The sequence below is a fragment of the Salmo salar genome, chromosome ssa11, assembly GCF_905237065.1.
Source record: "Salmo salar chromosome ssa11, Ssal_v3.1, whole genome shotgun sequence".
NCBI lineage: Eukaryota > Metazoa > Chordata > Actinopteri > Salmoniformes > Salmonidae > Salmo > Salmo salar.
This window is the reverse complement of record NC_059452.1, coordinates 4,677,488-4,702,521: the sequence shown is the minus strand read 5'-3', so window position 1 is coordinate 4,702,521 and position 25,034 is coordinate 4,677,488. Positions and strand designations below refer to the sequence as shown.

The window sequence follows — 25,034 nt, the reverse complement described above, 5'->3', positions numbered from 1 at the left end:
AGTTTCACGAGCTTACCAGACGAGCTAAATAACTTCTATGCTCGCTTCGAGGCAAGCAACACGGAAGTATGCATGAGAGAATCAGCTGTTCCGGACAACTGTGTGATCATGCTCTCCGTTGCTGATGTGAGTAAGACCTTTAAACAGGTCAACATTAACAAGGCCGTACGACCAGACGGATTACCAGGATGGGTACGCCGAGGATGCGCTGACCAACTGGCAAGTGTCTTCACTGAGATTTTCAGAGGAAGGCCCTAAAAACTGCCAAATACTCCACCCAAGTCATAGACTGTTCTCTCTGCTACCGCACGGCAAGCGGTACCAGAGTGGCACGTCTAGGTCCAAAAGGCTTCTTAACAGCTTCTACCCCAAGCCATAAGACTCCTTAACAGCTAATCAAATGGTTACGTAGACTATTTGCTTCCCCCACCCCCATTTTTACACTGTTGCTACTCTGTTTTTTACCGATGCATAGTCACTTTACCTCTACCTACATGTACATATTACCTCAATTATCTCAGCTAACCTATGTCCCGCGCACATAGACTCTGTACCGGTACCCCCTGTATATAGCCTCGCCGCTGTTATTTTATTTCTGCTCCTTAATTATCTGTTGTTTTTCTATTTTTCTTCTTTGTTATTTGTATTTTTTATTTTATTTATTTCAGTTTATTTTAGTAAATACTTAACACTTTTTTTCTTAAAACTGCATTGTTGGTTAAGGGCTTGTAAGTAAGCATTTCACTGTAAGGTCTACAGCTTGTGACAAATCAAATTTGATTTGTTATACAGAAAAGGTTCAGACTACTGTTCAATTAAACCTATACTGAGTATTTGGTTGAGAGAGATAAAGAACACTCTGTGGCTGACATCTATTTTCAGTACGAATCATGTTGTTTTTTTAAGTCTAAAGAAAAAAGTTATCCATACCTTTCTTTGATGAAGCTGCTTTGGATTTTTCTTTGTGAACTTCAGCTTCTAAAACAATCGTTTGACAAGGCACAAAATCTTAAGAATTGGGCCATTTCTTTCTTTCACTGCAAGAGCTGGTTTGGTTTGCTCATTAGTAATTAATCAGTTTCTAAGTAAAAATAGTGATTTTCTGTTAAAACCAGAATAACTTTTTTTGATTGCAAACTCTGAATTTATATTTGTCAAAGTCAAAAGCAAAACATTTGAACACATTAATTTACTATATTTATAAGGGCTGGTTTAACCTTGTATTTGACCTTTTCACTGATATGTTTAGCCTCTTTGAATTTAGAACACAATATAAAAACTGAGACGAACACAAAATATGCAGTGAATAAATAAATAAAAAACAAAACAAAAAAGTATTTTCTTTGGATTTAGCATTGAAATGCAACACAAATGTTTTTTTTCAGAGTATTTCACTCTCTGAGCATTCAGAGCGCACACTGGATGCTCTGGCCAAGGAGCAGGGTTGATCCGAGCATTCTGACCAAACAACAGCAGTCAAACTCCCAAGCTACTTTGAGGCACATGAGAGAATATCTCACTCTCACCATTTTACACACACTAGCAGAGCTGGTTAGGGTGTTTTTATGTTATCCAGAGCGTTGGTGACTGTAACTGTGCTGCAGGCAACAATTGAATTACGCTGTTTTGCCGACGTTTACTTACACAGGGGATATTCAACGGGTGTTGAGCGTTCGTAAATTCATCAGTTATTCTGCTCTCTGACACACTCAGACAAGAGTGCTCTGAAATCGGAGTAGATAGCCAGAGCGAATTTACCAGCTACGTCTATGGACAGTTGTCGCAGTGACATCATGAACATTCTATTGAAATGGTTACCTGGATAGTGGAGTCTTTTGTTTAGACATGTAGCTAGCTAGCTAAACAATGAACCATAATTCCAACTCATAACGTTACTACCCTGCATGAACCAACCACGTTCAATGTTAGCTAGCTAACGTTAGGCTATAACTAGCAATGGAAATGGCTCTGCGATATGAATACTATTGCTACACAGATCATACACGTAACATTAGCTAGCGAGCCAGCCAGCTAAAATTAGCTAGCTACCTAACGGTACACTTTATCTTGAAATGAAATGATTTTCTGACAAAATTAGAGACGTGTAATATCTGAAAATGTAGCTAGCTAGGCTAACTTACCCATATATATGGATGGATGCTTCTCCCTCTCTGTCACGGATGCCATGGTTGCCCTTAGTTTGAAGATGTTATCCGGAGACAGGTGCTTTATACAGCCTTCTGTGTGTTCTCTTTTCGACTCCATCTGCATATTTGTAATCAAAGGCCAGAATTTTCTCTATCTCCTTAGCTATCATACTCCAATTCCACCGGGCCTTCCACTGATTTCAAAACTCGGTCCTCCAGAAAGTGTAAACCCTTTGCAACACTTTTTCAGTTTTTTGTGATATCTTAAAACCTGTTGGGGCTAGGGGGCAGTATTGAGAATTTTGAAAAAATTATGTGCCCATTTTTAACTGCCTCCTACACCAACTCAGAAGCTAGAATATGCAAATTATTGTTCAGGTTTGGATAGAAAACACTCTGAATTTTCTACAACTGTTTGAATGGTGTCTGTAAGTATAACAGAACTCATATGGCAGTCAAAACCCTGAGACAAATTCTGACAGGAAGTGGATACCTGATGTGTTGAATTACCTTTAAGCCTATGCCATTGAAACACACAGGGGCTTATTAATCTTTGAGCACTTCCTATGGCTTCCACTAGATGTCACCAGTCTTTACAAAGTGTTTTGAGTCTTATACTGTGAGATCTGACCGAACAAGAGCCTTGGAATGGTGGTGGCCGATTAGACTCTGGCGCACGAGTTCATTTTGGGTACTCTCGTTCCAATACGTTTTAAAAGAGAATGCAATCGTCCGCCTTGAATATTATTCATGTTCTGGTTAAAAAAGGCACTAATGATTTATGCTATACAACGTTTGACATGTTTGAACGAACGTAAATATTTTTTTCCCCCTCGTTTATGAAGACAAGTCCGGCGGGCATAGATCATGTGCTAACAACACGGAGCTTTTTGGACATAAATTATGAGCTTTTTCGAACAAAACTACATTTGTTATGGACCTGGGATTCCTGGAAGTGACATCTGATGAAGAGAATCAAAGGTAATGGATTATTTACATAGTATTTTAGATTTTAGATCTCTCCAACATGGCGGTTAGTCTGTATCGCAAAGCGTATTTTTCTGGGCGCAGTGCTCAGATTATTGCAAAGTGTGATTTCCCAGTAAGGTTATTTTTAAATCTGGCAATCCGGTTGCGTTCAAGAGATGTAAATCTATAATTCTTTGAATGACAATATAATATTTTACCAATGTTTTCGAATAGTAATTATTTAATTTGTTGTCCTGATTGACTGCCGGTTATTGGAGGGAAACGATTTCCTCAACATCAACGCCATAGTAAAACGCTGTTTTTGGATATAAATATGAACTTGATAGAACAAAAAATGCATGTATTGTCTAACATAATGTCCTAGGAGTGTCATCTGATGGAGATTGTCAAAGGTTAGTGCATAATTTTAGCTGGTTTTCTGCTTTTGGTGACGCCTGTCTTTGAATTGTCAAAACATTACACACAGCTATTGTCAATGTACTCTCCTAACATAATCTAACTTTATGCTTTCGCCGTAAAGCCTTTTTGAAATCGGACAACGTGGTTAGATTAAGGAGATGTTTATCTTTCAAAGGGTGTAAGATAGTTGTATGTTTGAGAAATTTGAATTATGACATTTAATTGTTTTCAAATTTGGCGCTCTTGATATTTCACCTGTTGTTGATAGGGTGTACCAGGGGTGGGACGCTTGTGTCCCACATAGCCCATAGAGGTTAAAAACAGGTGTTAGAAAGGGTTATCTAAGCATACTGAGCAGCTCATGTTATAGACAGAAGCGTGCTACATTGCAGACCAATCCGAAATCATCTCCCGGCAATGCTCCAAGTGCTAAGATTCTCTGTTAGAATGCCCTGCTTTTATTTCGTCACACTCACAACCATAAGCTTTTTTCTGTAATTAGCTTGCCATTAACGTGTAAATAATGATCTTGTTGTGAGTTTATTTTCCTGTAATAATGAATACAAATGAGTTAAAGTTAAGACTTTGTCAGCCACTATATATGATATAGTCATTGTTTGAACTGGCTAGCCAGCTAACTTAACATTAGCTAGCTAGCTAACAAGATAGAAACTAACCAAAACATTGTTTAGAAAGTTACTTTTAGTTGCTTGGTTTGCTACAATGGCATGTTAAAATACACCAGCTATGCTATTTTGGACCACCGGACAACGACAAGTTTGATGTCGGACGACAATAGAATGTTCATGACATCACTGCGACAATTGTCTACAGACATGTCATTAGACGTAGTATAAACCAGCCTTTATTCTTGAAATCTTTGGTTGTTTAGTACACTACCAAACTCACTCTGTTTAGCACATGGCCTCACATGTGAATCCTCAAAGAGATGGGTGGGGCTAAGGCTTAAGAAGGTGTGAACAATGCTGAATGGGTGTAGACAAAGAAGAGCTCTCCAGTAGGTGCACCTTTCTCAAAAGTGGGGTTACAAGTTTATCAACTTTCGAAGCAGAATAACTTTCCATTGTTCCTCAACTGTAGTGTATGATATACTGTTTTCAAGCTCTCAGTTTCTACTTTCATCCAATGTAAAAATCACAATTAGAAATTTTGCTACATAAGATTATCTTCCCCAAATGTGTAACTCACGCGCTGCACTGTATGCCAGTTAGGGTCTACACCCGTTGTAAAGTGGATTAATATTCTTACATTTTAAGTTATTGGGCCACTTTAGTTGTGATACAAACCTTATCAAAACATGTGGGCCTATGGGTTAGGCTACATGAGGTGTGTGATTTGAAAAAGGCATGCACTGTTTTTTGCCTTACTGCACACAAGTTGGGCATCATTCACCAGTGATAGGCTAATATTGTCACCCATCAGACTATTCTTGATCTTGATCTAATCTTGTCTTTACATATACTAAATAATATATATATATGTGTGAAATATGTTTTGATTTACAATGGACCATGCACCTGTCTCGAAGCAGGGGCAGGGGAATTAATACATGTTTATTTTATTTTTATTTCACCTTTATTTAACCAGGTAGGCTAGTTGAGAACAAGTTCTCATTTGCAACTGCGATAAAGCGTAGCAATTCGACACATAGAACAACACAGAGTTACACATGGAATAAACAAAACATACAGTAAATAATACAGTAGAACAAAATAAAACAAAAAGTCTATATACAGTGAGTGCAAATGAGGTAAGTTAAGGCAATAAATAGGCCATGGTGGCGAAGTAATTACAATATAGCAATTAAACACTGGAATAGTAGATGTGCAGACGATGAATGTGCAAGTAGAGATACTGGGGTGCAAAGGAGCAAGATAAATAAATAAATACAGTATGGGGATGAGGTAGATAGATGGGCTGTTTACAGATGAGCTATGTACAGGTGCAGTGATCTGTGAGCTGCTCTGACAGCTGGTGCTTAAAGCTAGTGAGGGAGATATGAGTCTCCAGCTTCAGAGATTTTGTGCAGTTCGTTCCAGTCATTGGAATGGAAGGAAAGGCGGCCAAAGGAGGAATTGGCTTTGGGGGTGACCAGTGAGATATACCTGCTGGAGCGCATTCTACGAGTGGGTACTGCTATGGTGACCAGTGAGCTGAGATAAGGCGGGGCTTTACCTAGCAGAGACTTGTAGATAACCTGTAGCCAGTGGGTTTGGCGATGAGTATGAAGCGAGGGCCAACCAATGAGAGTGTACAGGACTCAATGGTGAGTAGTGTATGGGGCTTTGGTGACAAAACGGATGGCACTGTGATAGACTGCATCCAGTTTGTTGAGTAGAGTGTTGGAGGCTATTTTATAGATGACATCACCGAAGTCGAGGATCGGTAGGATGGTCAGTTTTACGAGGCTGTGTTTGGCAGCATGAGTGAAGAATGCTTTGTTGCGATATAGGAAGCCGATTTTAGATTTAATTTTGGATTGGAGATGAGTCTGGAAAGAGAGTTTACAGTCTAACCAGTCTAACCCAGGTATTTGTAGTTGTCCACGTATTCTAAGTCAGAGCCGTCCAGAGTAGTGATGCTGGACGGGCGAGCAGGTGCAGGCAGTGATCAATTGAATAGCATGCATTTTGTTTTTCCTGCGATTAACCTGTTATGGCTAGGGGGCAGTATTTTCACGGCTGGATAAAAAACGTACCCGATTTAATCTGGTTACCACTCCTACCCAGTAACTAGAATATGCATATACTTATTACATATGGATAGAAAACACCCTAAAGTTTCTAAAACTGTTTGAATGGTGTCTGTGAGTATAACAGAACTCATATGGCAGGCCAAAATCTGAGAAGGTTTCATTCAGGAAGTGGCCTGTCTGACAAGGTGTCGTTCTTCTTGTCTCTGTTTATTGAAGAGTGAGGATCTTAGCTGTCCCGTGACACTTCCTACGGCTGCCATAGGGTCTCAGAAGGCGGTAAAAAGCTGAATCGTGGCTTTGCAGGCTCTGGCTGAAAAAAAGTAGCGCGTTTAGGTAGTGGCTGGTTACACTACTGTGAGACTAAGGCTCGTGCCCGCGTCGACCGAAAGCTTTGTTTACTTTCCTCTGTTTAGCTAAATGGACATTCCCGGTCGGAATATTATCGCTTTTTTACGAGAAAAATGGCATAAAAATTGATTTTAAACAGCGGTTGACATGCTTCGAAGTACGGTAATGGAATATTTCGATTTTTTTTGTCACGAATTGCGCCATGCGCACGACCCTTATTTACCCTTTCAGATAGTGTCTGGAACGCACGAACAAAACGCCGCAATTTGGATATAACGATGGATTATTTTGGAGTAGCAGTCCTGGGAGTGCATTCTGACGAAGACAACAAAAGGTAATCAAACTTTTATAATAGTAAATCTGATTTTGGTGAAGGCTAAACCTGCCGGGTGTCTAAATAGCTAGCCCGTGATGCCTGGGCTATGTACTTAGAATATTGCAAAATGTGCTTTCACCAAAAAGCTATTTTAAAATCGGACATATCGAGTGCATATAGGAGTTCTGTATCTATAATTCTTAAAATAATTGTTATGCTTTTTGTGAACGTTTATCGTGAGTAATTTAGTAAAATTTTTGCAAATTCCCCCGGAAGTTTGCGGGGGGTATGCTAGTTCTGAACGTCACATGCTAATGTAAAAAGCTGTTTTTTGATATAAATATGAACTTGATTGAACAAAACATGCATGTATTGTATAACATAATGTCCTAGGGTGTTTTCTATCCATATGTAATAAGTATATGCATATTCTAGTTACTGGGCAGGAGTAGTAACCAGATTAAATCGGGTACATTTTTTATCCAGCCGTGAAAATACTGCCCCCTAGCCATAACAGGTTAACTTCTTGGTGACAGAAATTCAGATGAATTACATGCCCAAATTAAACTGCCTGCTACTCGGGCCCAGAAGGTAGGATATGCATATTATTAGTAGATTTGGATGGAAAACACTCTTAATATTCTAAAATTGTTTGAATGACATCTGTGAGTATAACAGAACTCATATGGCAGGCAAAAACCTGAGAAAAAATCCAACCAGGAGGGTGACTTGTAGTTTTTCTATCTAATCCATATTCAAACTACAGTGTCTGTGGGGTCATTTTGCACTTCCTAAGGCTTCCACTAGATGTCAACAGTCTTTAGAACCTTGTTTTATGCTTCTACTGCTGCTGGGCAGAGAATAGGAGCTGACTCAAGCCTGGGACCAATGAGTTGTTTACTGCGCCAGCACCCAGGCGCGCCCTTCCTTCTTTTTCCTCTGTAATGAATACGCTATTGTCCATTTGGAATATTATCGAAGTTTTATGTTAAAAAGACCCTAGGGATTGATTGTGAACATCATTTGACATGATTCCATGAGCGGTAATGGAACTATTTGACTTTTCGGCTCTGGTTTTACGCTCTTGCGTTATGCCTTTGGATAGTGATCTGAACGCGCAAACAAAACGGAGGTATTTGGACATAAATATGGAGTTTATCGAACAAAACGAACATATCTTGTGGAAGTGGGAGTCCTGGGAGTGCATTCCGACGAAGATCAGCAAAGGTAAGTGAAGATTTATAATACTAATTCTGAGTTTAGTTGACTCCAGAACTTGGCGGGTAACTGTATAGCTTGCTTTGATGGCTGAGCTCTGTACTCAGAATATTGAAAAATGTGCTTTCGCCGTAAAGCTATTTTAAAATCTGACACAGCGGTTGCATTAAGGAGAAGTGTATCTATAATTCTTTCAATAACTGTTGTAAATTTTAGCAACGTTTATGATGAATATTTTTGTAAATTGATGTGCTCATTCACCCGAAGTTTTGGAGGGAAAACATTTTCTGAACATCACGCGCCAATGTCAAATGGTGTTTATGGATATAAATATGAACTTTATCAAGCAAAACATACATGTATTGTATAACATTGAGTCCTGGGAGTGTCATCTGATGAAGATCATCAAAGGTTAGTGATTGATTTTAGCTGTATTTCTGGTTTTTGTGACACCTCTCCTTGCTTGGAAAATGGCTGTGTGGTTTTTCTTGTTTAGGCGCTGTCCTAACATAATCTAATGTTATGCTTTCACCGTAAAGCCTTTTTGAAATCGGACACTGTGGTTGGATTAAGGAGAATCTTATCTTTAAAATGGTGTATAATACTTGTATGGTTGAGAAATTTGAATGATGAGATTTTTGTATTTGCCGCCCTGCTATTTCACTGGCTGTTGATAGTGTGTTCCGCGGATCGGACGCTAGCGTCCCAGATGTCCCAGAGAGTTTTGTGTCCAAAGAGGGGCCAGAAGTATACAGAATGGTGTCGTCTGCGTAGAGGTGGATCAGAGAATCAATCACCAGCAGCAAGAGCAACATCATTGATGTATATAGAGAAGAGAGTTGTCCCGAGAATTGAACCCTGAGGCACCCCCATAGAGACTGCCAGAGGTCCGGACAACAGGCCCTCAGATTTGACACACTGAACTCTATCAGAGAAGTAGTTGGTAAACCAGGCGAGGCAATCATTTGAGAAACCAAGGCTGTCGAGGCTGCCAATAAGAATGTGGTGATTGACAGAGTTGAAAGCCTTGGCCAGGTCGATGAATACGGCTGCACTGTAATGTCTCTTATCGATGGCGGTCATGATGTCGTTTAGGACCTTGAGCGTGGCTGAGGTGCACCCATGACCAGCTCTGAAACCAGATTGCATACCAAGGACTATATCTATTCCTAGTTCTACATTTTTTTTAGTGGGGCATGCTTATTTAAGATGGTGAGGAAGGCACTTTTAAAGAATAGCCAGGCATCATCTACTGACGGGATGAGGTCAATGTCATTCCAGGATACCAGGTCGTCCAGGTCGTTTAGAAAGGCCTGCTCGCAGAAGTGTTTTAGGGAGTGTTTGACAGTGATGAGGGGTGGTCGTTTGGTCGCAGACCCATTACGGATGCAGGGGATGAGGCAGTGATCACTGATGTCTTGATTGAAAACAGCAGAGGTGTATTTCGAGCCGACTTACTTAGTATGACATCTATGAGGGTGCCCGTGTTTATGGATTTGGGGTTGTACCTGGTAGGTTCATTGATAATTTGTGTGAGATTGAGGGCATCAAGCTTAGATTGTAGGATGGCCGGGGTGTTAAGCATGTCCCAGCTTAGGTCACCTAGTAGCACGAGCTCAGAAGATAGATGGGGGCAATCAATTCACATATGGTATCGAGGGCACAGCTGGGGGCAGAGGGAGGTCGATAGCAAGCGGCAACAGTGAGAGACTTGTTTCTGGACAGGTGAATTTTTAGAAGTAGAAGCTCGAATTGTTTGGGTACAGACTTGGATAGTAATACAGAACTCTGCAGGCTATCTTTGCAGTAGATTGCAACACCGCCCCCTTTGGCCGTTCTATCTTGCACTTGTCATCTATGCACTTAAATAGCGAATGGAGGACGCTTTTCCCGTGGTTTATTTCCATGCCAGCCAGGTAGGCTATACGGCTATTGTGAAGAGAATCAATGTGCTTAATATTAGGAAAATTGAGAAATAAATATAATAGGCCTAGCCTATAGAAAGCTGATGGGATCCTGCTCTTTTTAATAGAGGCTGTAACGCAATTACATAGCCTTTAGAAATGATGCGCAACATGAACTTATGGGCTGTCATAAATTATTTGATTAGATTTTCAATCACATTTGCATTGATGTCAGAGTGATTGGAGGGACAATAGAGTGCTGAGTACCAGGCTGTTAGCAAGTTTGGTAGGCTAGAAATGACCATCAGCAGCGTCAGAGCTGGGAGAAGCCTAATTACCGTGACTAAACGTTCACGTGGAATTTGACTGCATTCATGACTCATGACCGCCTGTGTGGCGGTAATACAGTCCCCGTAACAGCACTACTCTCATGCAATGCAAATTATATTTTATTAGCTTTTGTTAATAACAGTCAGTACACATCAATTCACGTACTGTAGCTATGAGGGAGCATGTTGTAAATTAGCTAGCTAGATGTGTCAGCATCTCCATTACCTATATATCTTGATATCACATAAATAATCCATATGACAAAATATTTCTCAATACATTGCACATTAGTCCATAATTTCTCTGACATACTGCTCATGGTTCTTGCACAAGAAAAAAGTAGAGACAGTTTAAAGGCACCTACTAGATCACAACAAACAGTGAATAGCGAGGGGGAGATAAAAACGATGGTTAGGGAGAAACCAACCGTACGACCACTAGATGTCAGCATATACCCACAGATCAAATTGATTTCAACAGTACATGATAGAGTTCACTAGCTTGCTGCACTGGTGTAAAATGTCACTAATCTGGGACATTTGAAGAAAACGTATGGATACGTCTATGTATTTTCTCTATAAACTGATTTGACAACTGCCTTGCCTTTCTGTGGTGAGTTGGGGCTAACTAAATGAGAAATAGCAATCCAGGAGAATCCAGCCTTCTTACATTACAAGATGGGATGTAACGAAGCTCAAATGAAACCATTCACGAAGACAAACTACCTAAAGTACGTAGGCTCCTACCTGCTGAGCGGAAAAAATTAAGATTATTATTGATACCCCAAAATTGAATGGGCTTATCATTTCACACAGTACTGATGAAAAATCAAGTGCATTAAATATGGATATGAGGATATCTAGTGGCCACCTGGTTTTCATCCTCGGTCACTATTTATCATAAATATGTATCCCCTTGACAAGCTTGATGTTGGCTGAGTCCCCTTTCCTGTGAAAAAAACAACTAGAGATCTTATGCACTAGCATGCAATGCAATGAGATATTGCATGACCAAAAGTAGGTGGACACCTGCTCATCGAACATCTCATTCCAAAATCATGGGCATTAATATGGAATTGGTCCTCTTTGCTATAACAGCCTCTACTCTTCTGGGAAGGCTTTTCACTAGATGTTGGAACATTGCTACGGGGACGTGCTTCCATTCAGCCACAAGAGCATTAGTGAGGTTGGGCACTGATGTTGGGCGATTAGGCCTGGCTTGCAGTCACGCCGATTCATCCCAAAGGTGTTCGATGGGGTTGAGGTCAGGGCTCTGTGCAGGCCAGTCAAGTTCTTCCACACCAATCTTGACAAACCATTTCTGTATGGACCTCGCTTTGTGCATGGGGGCATTGTCATGCTCAAACAGGAAAGGGCTTTCCACAAACTGTAGCCACAAAGTTGGAAGCACAGATGTCATTGTATGCTGTAGAGTTTATGTATGCTATTTCTCTTCACTGGAACTGAAGGCCCTAGCCCAAACCATGAAAAACAGCCCAGACCATTATTCCTCCTCCACCAAACTTTACAGTTGGCACTATGCATTGGGGCAGGCATCCGCCAAACCCAAATTCGTCCGTCGGACTGTCAGATGGTGAAGTGTGATTCATCACACCAGAGAACGCATTTCCACAAGCTCCAGAGTCTAATGACGGCGAGCTTTACACCACTCCAGCCGACGCTTGGCATTGCGCATGGTGATCTTAGGCTTGTGTGTGGCTGCTCGGCCATTTCATGAAGCTCCCGGCGAACAGTTATTGTGCTTACCTTGCTTCCAGAGCAGTGGTGTAAACTACTTAAGTGGTTGTTTGGGGTACCTATACTTTACTTTGCTATTTATATTTTTGACAACTTTCATTTTTACTTCACTACATTCCTAAAGAAAACAATATACTTTTTACTCCATACATTTTCCCTGACACTAAAAAGTACTCGTTACATTGTGAGTGCTTGGTAGGACAGAAAAATGGTCCAATTCACACACATATCAAGAGAACATCCCTGGTCATACGTATTGCCTCTGATCTGGCGGACTCACTAGACACAAATGCTTTGTTTGTAAATGATATCTGAGTGTTGGAGTGTGCCCCTGGCTATCCGTCAATAAACAAAAAAACAAGAAAATGGTGGTTTGCTTAATATAATAAATTTTGAAACGATTTATACTTTTACTTCTGATACTTAAGTATATTTTAGCAATTACATTAACTTTTGATACTTAAGTATATTTAACACCAAATACTTTTAGACTTTTACTCAAGTAGCATTTTACTGGGTGACTTTCACTTTTACTTCTGTCATTTCCTATTAAGGTATCTTTACTTTTACTCAAGTATGACAATTGGGTACTTTTTCCACCACTGTTCCAGAGGTAGTTTGGAACTCGATAGTGAGTGTTGCAACCGAAGACACATGATTTTTAAGCAATATGTTCTTCAGCACTCGGCGGTCCCGTTCTGTGAGCTTTTGTGGCCTACCACTTTGCGGCTGAACCATTGTTGCTCCTAGATGTTTCCACTTCACAACAACACTTACAGTTGACCAGGGCAGCTCTAGCAGGGCAGAAATCTGACTAACGGACTTGTTAGTATGGTGCAACATTGAAAGTCACTCAGCTCTTCAGTAAGGCCATTCTACTGCCATGTTTGTCTATGGAGATTGCATGGCTGTGTGATCAATTTTAAACACATGTCAGCAACAGGTGTGGCTGAAATAGCCGAATCCACTAATTTGAAGGGGTGTCCACATACTTCTGTATATATAATGTATTTGACACAGGTATTTACTTTGCAACATGTATTGTCATTGCCTGGAACAAAATGTAATTGTTTGAGCTATGCAACTGATTTTGTACCCCTTTACTCGCAAGTTAGATGGGGCTATCCAGTCTCAGAGAGGCAGTCCATTCTGCATGCCTTCTTGACTTCGATAGAATGTGTTGTCAAGCATTTGTGCATGCAAACTGATAACTGTCACAGCTATCTTACCATCTAACTTAGCTAGCTTGCTCATCAATCAGTATTTTCTTTACGATTTCTACACAATGGCACTTGTTAAAACCTTGAATCTCGTAAGGACCTCACTTTCACCACTGGTCATCTACCTAGCCACGTAACCAACAGGATAGCATCGGGTTTCCATTGGACTAGAGCTTGGTAGGCTGGCTAGTGAGGTAGCTAATGCTAGCTAGCTAATGCAAGCGAATTATTATATAGCAGCATATGATGACTAGCGTTGCAAGCATGCTAACGTTAGCTAGCTAATGTTGATAAACTGTAGTCATGGGCTTGCAAAATCAAGCAAATTGTACTGAAGTCATGACAAAATCATGTTTCAACATTTTAGTGGCTATTGATGTGTTTGTTTTTCGCTTAGTGATATTCTTAGAGACATGCAAATATAATCTTTTTGACATTTAACTGACATGAGAAAATTTGTGATCCAAATTCCAGAGAAATACTGTGAGAATTTGCGCATTCAAGCAAACAGAACCTCAGAAATAAAAATAATAAAGACTAGGAAGAGCCACATATAAAAACATTTTAATATTGCTTTGCAGGAACTACTTATTAAAAAAATTACAAATTGCGTACTAATCGCAGATTTGAAAAGATTCTTACCTTTTTTTCCAGGGGCTGATTTCACCTTTTCTTTAATAACTGCAGCATCTGAATAAAATACAACATAAATGTGTTTCTCTATGGATATAGCAAGACCAACATTTGTCTCTATGATTATGTACTGTCTGTAATTTTTGTGAAAAAAGTCTAAATATATTGTTTCCTTTATCAGTATTTTAATGTGTGCATATACAGTGCCTTCGGAAAGTATTCAGACCATTTGACTTTTTCCACATTTTGTTACGTTACAGCCTTATTCTAAAATGGATTACATTTTTAAAAATCCTCTGCAATCTACACATAATACCCCATAATGAAGTGAAAACAGGTTTTTTATTTTAAATAATAAACAGAAATACCTTATTTACAGTGTGCAGACCCTTTGGTATGAGACTCGAAATTGAGCTAAAATTGAGCTGAGCTGCATCCATTGATAATCCTTGAGCTGTTTCTACTGTACACCTTGATTGGAGTCCACCTGTGGTAAATTCAAGTGATTGGACATGATTTGGAAAGGTACACCCCTGTCTATATAAGGTCCCACAGTTGACAGTGCATGTCAGAGCAAAACCGAAGCCATGAGGTTGAAGGAATTGTCCTTTGAGGTTCGAGACAGGATTGTGTCGAGGCACAGATCTGGGGAAGGATACCAAAACAGTTCTGCAGCATTGAAGGTCCCCAAGAACACAGAGGCTTCCATTATTCTTAAATGGAAGACGTTTGTAACCACCAAGACTCTTCCTAGAGCTGGCCACCCAGGCAAACTGAGCAATCGGGGGAGAAGGGCCTTGGTCAGGGAGGTGACCAAGAACCCAATGGAGCTCTGGATTTCTTCTGTGGAGATGGGAGAACCTCTGCAGCACTCCACCAAGCAGGCCTTTATGGTAGAGTGGCCAGACGTAAGCCGTTCCTCAGTAAAAGGAACATGACAGCCTACTTGGAGTTTGCCAAAAGGCAGCTAAATACTCTCAGACCATGAGAAACAAGATTCTCTGGTCTGTTGAAACCAATATTGAACTCGTTGGCCTGAATTCAAGTGTCACATCTGGAGGAATCATGTCACTATCCCTAAGGTGAAGCATGGTGGTGGCAGCATCATGCTGTAGGGATGTTTTCAGCGTCAGGGACTGGGAGACTAGTCAGGGTTGAGGCAAAGATGAACGGAGCAAAGTACAGAGAGATCCTTGATGAAAACTTCTTCCAGAGCACTTAGAACCTCAGACTGGGGTGAAGGTTCAACTTCCAACAAGACAACGACCCTGAGCACACAGCCAAGACAAGGCAGGAGTGGCTTCAGGACAAGTCTCTGTATGTCCTTGACTGGCCCAGCCAGAGCCCAGAATTGAACCCTGTTGAACATCTCTAGAGAGACGTGAAAATAGCTGTGCAGCAACGCTCCGCATCCAACCTGACAGAGCTTGAGAGGATCTGCGGAGAAGAATGGGAGAAACTCCCCAAATACAGGTGTGCCAAGCTTGTAGCGTCATGCCCATGAAGACTCGAGTCTGTAATCGCTGCCAAAGGCGCTTTAACAAAGTACTAAGTAAAGGGTCTGAATACTTACATAAATGTGATATTTCTAAAAAAATATATATAAATGAGAAAAAAATTCTAAAAACGTGCTTTTCCTTTGCCGTTATGGGGTATTGTGTGTAGATTGATGAATAAGGCTGTAATTAATGTAACAAAATGTGGAAAAAGATAAGGGGTCTGAATACTTTCCGAATGCACTGTGTATGTGTATAAATACACACACACATATACACTATATATATTGTATTTATATTGTATTATACAGGGAACATTTGGAAAAGAGATCTATGTCTCTGTCTCTTCTGTTAAAGTAAAGGTAACTTTTTTTTCAAGAATTGGTTTGGCCCTTTCTTTTAGAAAATTCAGCTTCTAAGTTTAAATACAAGTCTTTACAATAAGATATTGATATAACCTTTAATAAATAGCATAAAACAGAGACATATGCCTACTTATTATTGGAATAAATGGAAAAATAACAATTCAAAATTAATTTGTCACCTTTCTTTGCTGGAGGTAGTTTGGCCTGTTCTTTTGCTCCAGTATCTAAATCAGAATAAAAAAAATTATACATTTTTGTCATTTACCAGACCCTCTTATCCAGAGCAATTTACAGGAGCGATTAGGGTTAAGTGCATTGCACAAGGGCACATTTACAGCTCGGTGTCTCGAACCAGCGACCTTTTGGTTCCTGGATCAATGCTCTGCTAGGCTACCTGCCGCTATTGTATCATACATTACAGTCTTACATGATTCAGACTATAGGGCCAAGCCAAAACGTACTGTGCTCGTTCAGATATTTTCTTTTCACATTGTCCTTTCCAGAACAGTTCCAGCAACTATGGTTGATGTGTATCTAGGCCAGCCCAGTATACTGTAGCTTGGCTTAGCTCAGTGTGAAAAAGGGTTCTGTGGTAAACAAAGACTACTTTTACCTTTCTTTGATGTAGCTGCTTTGGTTTTTTCTTTGGGAACTTCAGCTTCTAAAACAATCATTGGATGAGACACAACATTAATCTCAGGAACTGTGCTATTATACATTTGATGCAACAAAAACAATCATATCTGTACCTTTTTTTGTAGGTTCTGGTTTGGCTTGCTCTTTAGCTTCATTGGGCTCTAATCAAATAAGAACAAGACAATTTACTGCAAAAGTTCAGACTGCAATTCAATCTGAGTAAAATAAATCATTGTTTGAGAAATAAATCAAGTTCACTCTGTGGTACAAAAATAGGCCTACTTACTGTAGACAAAAGTGTTAAAGTGTAGTTAACCTGTTAGGGCTAGGGGGCAGTATTGACACGGCTGGATAAAAAACATACCCGATTTAATCTGGTTACCACTCCTACCCAGTAACTAGAATATGCATATACTTATTACATATGGATAGAAAACATCCTACATTTTCTAAAACTGTTTGAATGGTGTCTGTGAGTATAACAGAACTCAAATGGCAGGTCAAAACCTGAGAGATTCCTTTACAGGAAGTGGCCTGTCTGACCATTTCTTGAACTTCTTTTCCATCTCTATCATTTACTAAGGATCTCTGCTCTAACGTGACACTTCCCACGTCGTCCATAGGCGCTCAGAGCCCGGGAAAAAACAGAATGTCGTCATTCCAGCCCCAGGCTGAAACACATTATCGCCTTTCTCAAGTGGCCGATCAAGGGACACTGGGCTTATGCGCATGACCCCGACCGCCCCCGCCTTTGGGATTTTTTTCCTCTGTTTGCCGAAAAGGAGATTCCCTGTCGGAATATTATCGCTTTTCTACGAGAAAAATGTCGTAAAAATTGATTTTAAACAGCGGTTGACATGCTTCGAAGTACGGTAATGGAATATTTAGAATTTTATTGTCACGAATTGCGCCATGCGCGCGACACTTCTTTACTATTTCGGATAGTGTCTGGAACGCACGAACAAAACGCCGCTATTCGGATATAACGATGGATTATTTTGGACCAAACCAACATTTGTTATTGAAGTAGCAGTCCTGGGTGTGCATTCTGACGAAGACAACAAAAGGTAATCAAACTTTTATAATAGTAAATATGATTATGGTGAGTGCTAAACTTGCCGGGTGTCTAAATAGCGAGCCCGTGATGCCTGGGCTATGTACTTAGAATATTGCAAAATGTGCTTTCACCAAAAAGCTATTTTAAAATCGGACATATCGAGTGCATAGAGGAGGTCTGTATCTATAATTCTTAAAATAATTGTTATGCTTTTTGTGAACGTTTATCGTGAGTAATTTAGTAAAATGTTAGCGAATTCCCCGGAAGTTTGCGGGGGTATGCTAGTTCTGAACGTCACATGCTAATGTAAAAAGCTGGTTTTTGATATAAATATGAACTTGATTGAACAAAACATGCATGTATTGTATAACATAATGTCCTAGGGTTGTCATCTGATGAAGATCATCAAAGGTGAGTGCTGCATTTAGCTGTCTTCTGGGTTTTGGTGACATTATATGCTGGCTTGAAAAATGGGTGTCTGATTATTTCTGGCTTGGTACTCTGCTGACATAATCTAATGTTTTGCTTTCGTTGTAAAGCCTTTTTGAAATCGGACAGTGTGGTTAGATTAACGAGAGTCTTGTCTTTAAATGGCTGTAAAATAGTCATATGTTTGAGAAATTGAAGTAATAGGATTTTTAAGGTTTTGAAAATCGCGCCACAGGCTGGCAGTGGCTGTTACGTAGGCGTCCCACCTAGCCCATAGAGGTTAATAAACCTAAACCTCGCCCTAACCTTAACCCTTATTGCCAAAAGGTTGCTGGTTTGAATCCCTGATCCAACTAGGTGCAAAATCTGACGATGTGCCCTTCAGCAAGGCACTTAACCCTAATTGCTCCTGAATGTTGTCTGCTAAAATGTAAATACTCGTATTGTGTCAGAGGTCTCCCTGCTACTTATTGTAACATATTGCTGGATATATCTTTCACCTTTAATGCAACTAGACCATATGTGATAATATCATAATTGTTTTGATTGTAGACATCAAATAACTAATAATTGACCTTGCTTTACAGGAGCTGGTTTGACCTTCTCTGTAGCAACCTGGATGCCAGGCTTCCCCAAAAAATAGATCAATAATTTATTTTTGATTTAGTCTCTCTGTGTTTCTTAAATGTCCTTCAATTTTGCAAGAGGCTGAATGTATCTCACCGGAGAAAGTATCAGAGCGAACGAAACAGCGCCCACTCTGTCTCAGTATGTGTAGCCCATCTATCTGATGCGGTCTGGTCAAAAAGAGTATGACACTATTGTCGCCCGTAGCATTGAATGCACGGGAAGCCAACAAGCATTTGGCCTCCCTTGATAAAAAAAAAGTGTAAAATAATAGCCAATCAGCATTGAGCTAAATTGAATGAGCTCAGCTGTGAATCCTGGCACACAAAACATGTGTCAAAGGAAGCCAGTTTGGATTTGGCTTCACACCAATCACATCACATTGTCATTTTTTACTCCTGTGGCTAGCTAGCTAGCTAAAATCATCCCTTTCCTATATTAGCCATAGATGGAGATAGGGATTTGGACTTGTGGTTTTACATTAACTTACTTGACCATGCTGTAGGTCATGTAACTGTTTGTTACATACAACATGTTTTGTGGACTTCACTGGACAGATGTTGCCTTCTGGTTTTGTGATGAAACAAAGGTGTGGTTGAATTTATTCTGCATTAGGTTTATATATCACGTTGTTTAATTTTTATAAATGTTTATATATCACGTTGTCAAGGCATATGAACTAACAGGTTACAGAGCAAACAATGCATTTTGATAGGATAGTAGGATGTGAGATGGGAATAGACAATGGAGGAGGAGGAATAGGTAAGAAGGGCACAGACAGTTGGCCAAGCAGAGGCATTTTCATCGGGGAATGTGTGGTCCAGAGTTGGGCGCGTTACTGCTGCGCCAGACTCCGGCACACCAAATATTGTTTAGTGACATGAAAAATATACCTGTGGAAAAGACCATCTTTTGTGTTTCTGACTTTTTAAAACTTCAGTCAAGAATACAGTTGCATACATATGCAGAACATATACACTGAGTATACCAAACATTAGGAACACTTTCCTAATATTGAGTTGCCCTTAAAACAGCCTCAATCCGTTGGGGCATGAACTCCACAAGTTGTCGAAAGCATTCCACAGGATGTTGGCCCTTGCTGACTTCCCATAGTTGTATGAAGTTGGCTGGATGTCCTTTGGGTGGTGGACCATTCTTGACATAAACGGGATACTGAGCATGAAAAACCCAGCAACGTTGCAGTTCTTGACACAAACCGGTGCGCCTGGCACCTACCACCATGCCCCTTTCAAAGGCACTTTTGTCTTGCCCATTTATACTCTGTATCACACCCTGATCTGTTTCACCTGTCTTTGTGATTATTTCTAGTTTTCCCAGTTTTGACCTTTCTGCCTGCTGTGACCCTGAGCCTGCCTGCCGTCCTGTACCTTTGCCTGCCCATGTTAGATTTCATAAACATTTGTTACTCCGACACTGTCTGCACCTGGGTCTTACCTTCAAATGTGAAACTCTGAATTGCACACATACACAATCCATGTCTTAATTTTCTCAAGGCTTAAAGATCCTTATTTAACCTGACTCCTCCCCTTCATCTACACTGATTGAAGTGGGCTTAACAAGTGACATCAATAAGGGATCATATAATTCACCTGGTTAGTCTATGTCATGGAAAGAGCAGTGTTTAAGAGCAATGTATATGGAGCAGTGTATATAAGTTAAAGATGAACAAATTTGTTACCTTTCTTAACAGCCACCAGCTTAGCATCCTCCTTTAGAACCTCAAGTTCTATTAGAAATACACAAGAACAGTAGAGTAGTGTTACACATTATTCATGTATCAGACTTCATCCAATGCAGATTTCTATGTTCAAAATTTCCAAGTCAAGAATGAGTCAGAATAATATTTTACCTGTTTTTTTTACCTTTACTTTTTTGTCTGGTAGTTTAGCTGTCTTTTCTTCCTTCACCTCTTTGACAGGTTTCTTTTTGCCTGCAAAATGTGACAAAACATTAATTTAACAGGCTATTTAACATATGTATAGCTGTCAAAATGCGTTATACCATGTGTTGGTGTTACAGGGCAAGTATATTCCACCTAGTATCAGTCCTAAAAATAACATACGAATACAGCAAGATGCCCAATTCATTAGTAGTAATTTCTATGCTCTATGCTTGCTCTAACCAGCTGCTTACGGTGTCACATAAGCTTTGAAAGTTTGAGCAATCTACAATCTACAATATGTATTGCTGTTCAATGGTAATTTCAGTTCATTATACATAACAATTAATTCAAGCAGAAAATGTTTAACTCAATTGGCTGTAAACAATATTATTTTAAACTATCAATATATGGCTTCAAAATGTTTGAATACATTTCTCCAGCCAAATTCCTCATCTTTTTAGCAAGTCGCAGGGCTGTCGTTTGACTGAAAAATGAATTAAGGATTGTGGCTTAACGCTAATAAATCTAAATCTAAATTAAATGAATACATTTACATTTTAGTCATTTAGCAGACACTCTTATCTAGAATGACATACAGTTAAAGGTGCAATGATGAATGATATGATTTTTGAAGAAAACGACCTGTTAAACTTTGAGCCGCAGCTACTCTGCAGCTACTCTTCCTGAAGTCCAGCAAAATTAAGGCAAGTTTATACCATTTTAAAACATTAAAATACATTCACAGATTTCACAACACACTGTGTGCCCTCAGGCCCCTACTCCACCACTACCACATATCTACAGTGCTAAGTCCATGTGTATGTATAGTGCGTATGTTGTTGTGTGTGTGTGTGTGTGTGTGTGTGTGTGTGTGTGTGTGTGTGTGTGTGTGTGTGTGTGTGTGTGTGTGTGTGTGTGTGTGTGTGTGTGTATGTGTCTGTGCCAATGTTTGTGTTGCATCACAGTCCCCGCTGTTCCATAAGGTGTTATTTATCTGTTTTTTAAATCTATTTTTACTGCTTGCATCAGTTACTTGATGTGGAATAGAGTTCCATGTAGTCATGGCTCTATGTAGTACTGTGTGCCTCCCATAGTCTGTTCTGGACTTGGGGACTGTGAAGAGACCTCTTGTGGCACATCTTGTGGGGTATACATGGGTGTCCGAGCTGTGTGCCAGTAGTTTAGACAGACAGCTTGGTGAAATCAACATGTCAATACCTCTCATAAATAAAAGTAGTGAGGAAGTCAATCACTCCTCCACTTTCAGCCAGGAGAGATTGGCATGCATATTTAATATTAGCTCTCTGTGTACATCCAAGGGCCAGCCATGCTGCCCTGTTCTGAGCCAATTGCAATTACCTAAGTCCTTTTTTTGTGGCACCTGGCCACATGACTGAAAAGTAGTGAATGTGTGACAAAACTAGGGTCTGTAGGACCTGCCTTGTTGATAGTGCAGTTAAGAAGGCAGAGCAGCGCTTTATTATGGACAGACTACTCCCCATCTTAGCTACTACTGCATCAATATGTTTTGACCATGACAGTTTACAATCTAGTGTTACTCCAAGCAGTTTAGTCATCTCAACTCAATTTCCACATTATTTATTACAAGATTTAGTTGAGGTTTAGGGTTTAGTGAGTGTTTTGTTCCCAATACAATGCTGTCAGTTTTAGAAATATTTAGGGCTAACTTATTCATTGCCACCCACTCTGAAACTAACTGCAGCTCTTTGTTGAGTGTTGCAGTAATTTCAGTCACTGTAGTAGCTGACATGTTTAGCATTGAGTCATCCACATACATAGAAACTCTGGCTTTACTCAAAGTCAGTGATATGTCGTTAGTAAAAATAGAATAAAAGCAAGGGGCCTAAACAGATACCCTGGGGAATTCCTGATTCTAACTGGATTATATTTGATAGGCTTCCGTTAAAGAACACCCTCTGTGTTCTGTTAGACAAGTAACTCTTTATCCACATTATAGCAGGGGGTGTAAAGCCATAACACATACGTTTTTCCAGCAGCAGACTATGATCAATCATGTCAAAACTGCACTGAAGTCTAGCAAGACAGCCCCCACAATCATTTTATCATCAATTTATCTCAGCCAATCATCAGTCATCTGTGTAAGATCTGTGCTTGTTGAGTGTCCTTCCCTATAAGCATGCTGAAATTCTGTTGTCAATTTGTTTACTTTAAAATACCATTGTATCTGGTCAAACACAATTTTTTCCAGAAGTTTACTAAGGGTTGGTAACAGGCTGATTGTTCGGCTATTAGAGCCAGTAAAGGGGGCTTTACTATTCTTGGGTAGCAGAATGACTTCAGCTTCCCTCCAGGCCTGAGGGCACACACTTTCTAGTAGGTTTAAATTGAAGATGTGGCAAATAGGAGTGGCAATATCATCTGCTATTATCCTCAGTAATTTTCCATCTAGATTGTCAGACCCTGATTGTCAGACCCTCTCATTGTTGATAGACAACAATATTTTTTTCACCTCTTCCACACTGACTTTACGGAATTCAAAAGTACAATTCTTGTCTTTCATAATTTGGTCAGATGTATTTGGATGTCAGCGTTTGTTGCTGGTGTGTCATCCCTAAGTTTGCTTATCTTGCCAATGAAAAAGTCATTAAAGTAATTTGCAATATCAGTGGGCTTTGTGATGAAGGATAAATGAAGGAGCCGAGTTGGCTTTTTTTCCTAAAATTTCATTTAAGGTGCCCCAAATCTTTTTACTATCATTCTTTGTATAATTTATCTTTGTTTCATAGTGGTTTCTTTGTCTTTTTATATAGTTTAGTCACATGATTTCTTAATTTGCATTACGTTTGCCAATCAGTTGGGCTGCCAGACTTAATTGCCATTCCGTCTGCCTCATTCCTCTCAACCATGCAATTTTTCAATTCCTCATCAATCCAAGGGGATTTAACAGTTTAAACCGTAATTTTCGTATTGGGTGTGTGCTTATTAACCTGTTGGGTCTAGGGGGCAGCATTTGCACGTCTGGATAAAAAAAATGTACCCGATTTAATCTGGTTACTAATCCTACCCAGTAACTAGAATATGCATATACTTATTATATATGGATAGAAAACACTCTAAAGTTTCCAAAACTGTTTGAATGGTGTCTGTGAGTATAACAGAACTCATTTGGCAGGCAAAACCCTGAGACATTTTCTGACAGGAAGTGGATACCTGATGTGTTGTATTGACTTTAAACCTATCCCATTGAAAAACACAGGGGTTTAGGAATATTTTGGCACTTCCTATTGCTTCCACTAGATGTCACCAGCCTTTACAAAGTGTTTTGAGTCTTCTGGAGGGAGATCTGACCGAACAAGAGCCATGGAACGGTGATGTCCCATTAGACACCTGGCGCGCTACTTCATGTTGGGTACCCTCGTTCCAATACGTTATAAAAGACTATGCATTCGTCCACCTTGAATATTATTCATGTTCTGGTTAAAAAAGGCCCTAATGATTTATGCTATACAACGTTTGACATGTTTGAACGAACGGAAATATATTTTTTCCCCTCGTTCATGACGAGAAGTCCGGCTGGCTTACATCATGTGCTAACGAGACGGAGATTTTTGGACATAAATGATGAGCTTTTTTGAACAAAACTACATTCGTTATGGACCTGTGATACCTGGAAGTGACATCTGATGAAGAGAATCAAAGGTAATGGATTATTTACATAGTATTTTCGATTTTAGATCTCCCCAACATGACGTCTAGTCTGTATCGCAACGCGTATTTTTCTGGGCACAGTGCTCAGATTATTGCAAAGTGTGATTTCCCAGTAAGGTTATTTTTAAATCTGGCAAGTTGATTGCGTTCAAAAGATGTAAATCTATAATTCTTTAAATGACAATATAATATTTTACCAATGTTTTCTAATTTTAATTATTTAATTTGTGACGCTGACTTGACTGCCGGTTATTGGAGGGAAACGATTTCCTCAACATCAATGCCATAGTAAAACGCTGTTTTTGGATATAAATATCAACTTGATAGAACTAAAAATGCATGCATTGTCTAACATAATGTCCTAGGAGTGTCATCTGATGGAGATTGTAAAAGGTTAGTGTATCATTTTAGCTGGTTTTATGGTTTTGGTGACCCTGTCTTTGACTTGACAAAACATTACACACAACTCTTGTAAATGTACTGTCCTAACATACTCTAAATTTATGCTTTCGCCGTAAAACCTTTTTGAAATCGTAAAACGTGGTTAGATTAAGGAGATGTTTATCTTTCAAATGGTGTAACATAGTTGTATTTTTGAAAAATTTGAATTTTGACATTTATTTGGATTCAAATTTGCCGCTCTTGAAATGCACCTGCTGTTGATGGAGTGCACCACGGGTGGCACGCTAGCGTCCCACCTAGCCCCAAGAGGTTAATAACTGGAATAAGTAGTTTCATAAATGCGTCAAGTGCAGCGCCTGGTTGCTCCTCATTACACACCACAGACCAGCAAATATTCTTTACATCATCAACATATCAATCACTACAAAACATTTTGTATGACCTCTTATAC

The 25,034-nt window shown here is 39.7% G+C and overlaps 1 protein-coding gene across 1 annotated transcript in view; it reads right to left on the bottom strand.

Annotated features, from left to right (window-relative positions):
* si:ch211-266g18.10 (titin) overlaps positions 1-25,034 on the bottom strand; it is a 238,728-nt gene that overhangs the window by 125,716 nt on the left and 87,978 nt on the right. The window contains exons 18-23 of the mRNA XM_045688945.1: positions 20,459-20,539; positions 20,288-20,335; positions 16,589-16,636; positions 16,453-16,500; positions 16,019-16,063; positions 13,988-14,035 (exon numbers count right to left, since the gene is read on the bottom strand). Of these exons, the coding sequence (XP_045544901.1) occupies positions 13,988-14,035; positions 16,019-16,063; positions 16,453-16,500; positions 16,589-16,636; positions 20,288-20,335; positions 20,459-20,539 (318 nt within the window). The remainder of the gene's footprint in view (positions 1-13,987; positions 14,036-16,018; positions 16,064-16,452; positions 16,501-16,588; positions 16,637-20,287; positions 20,336-20,458; positions 20,540-25,034) is intronic.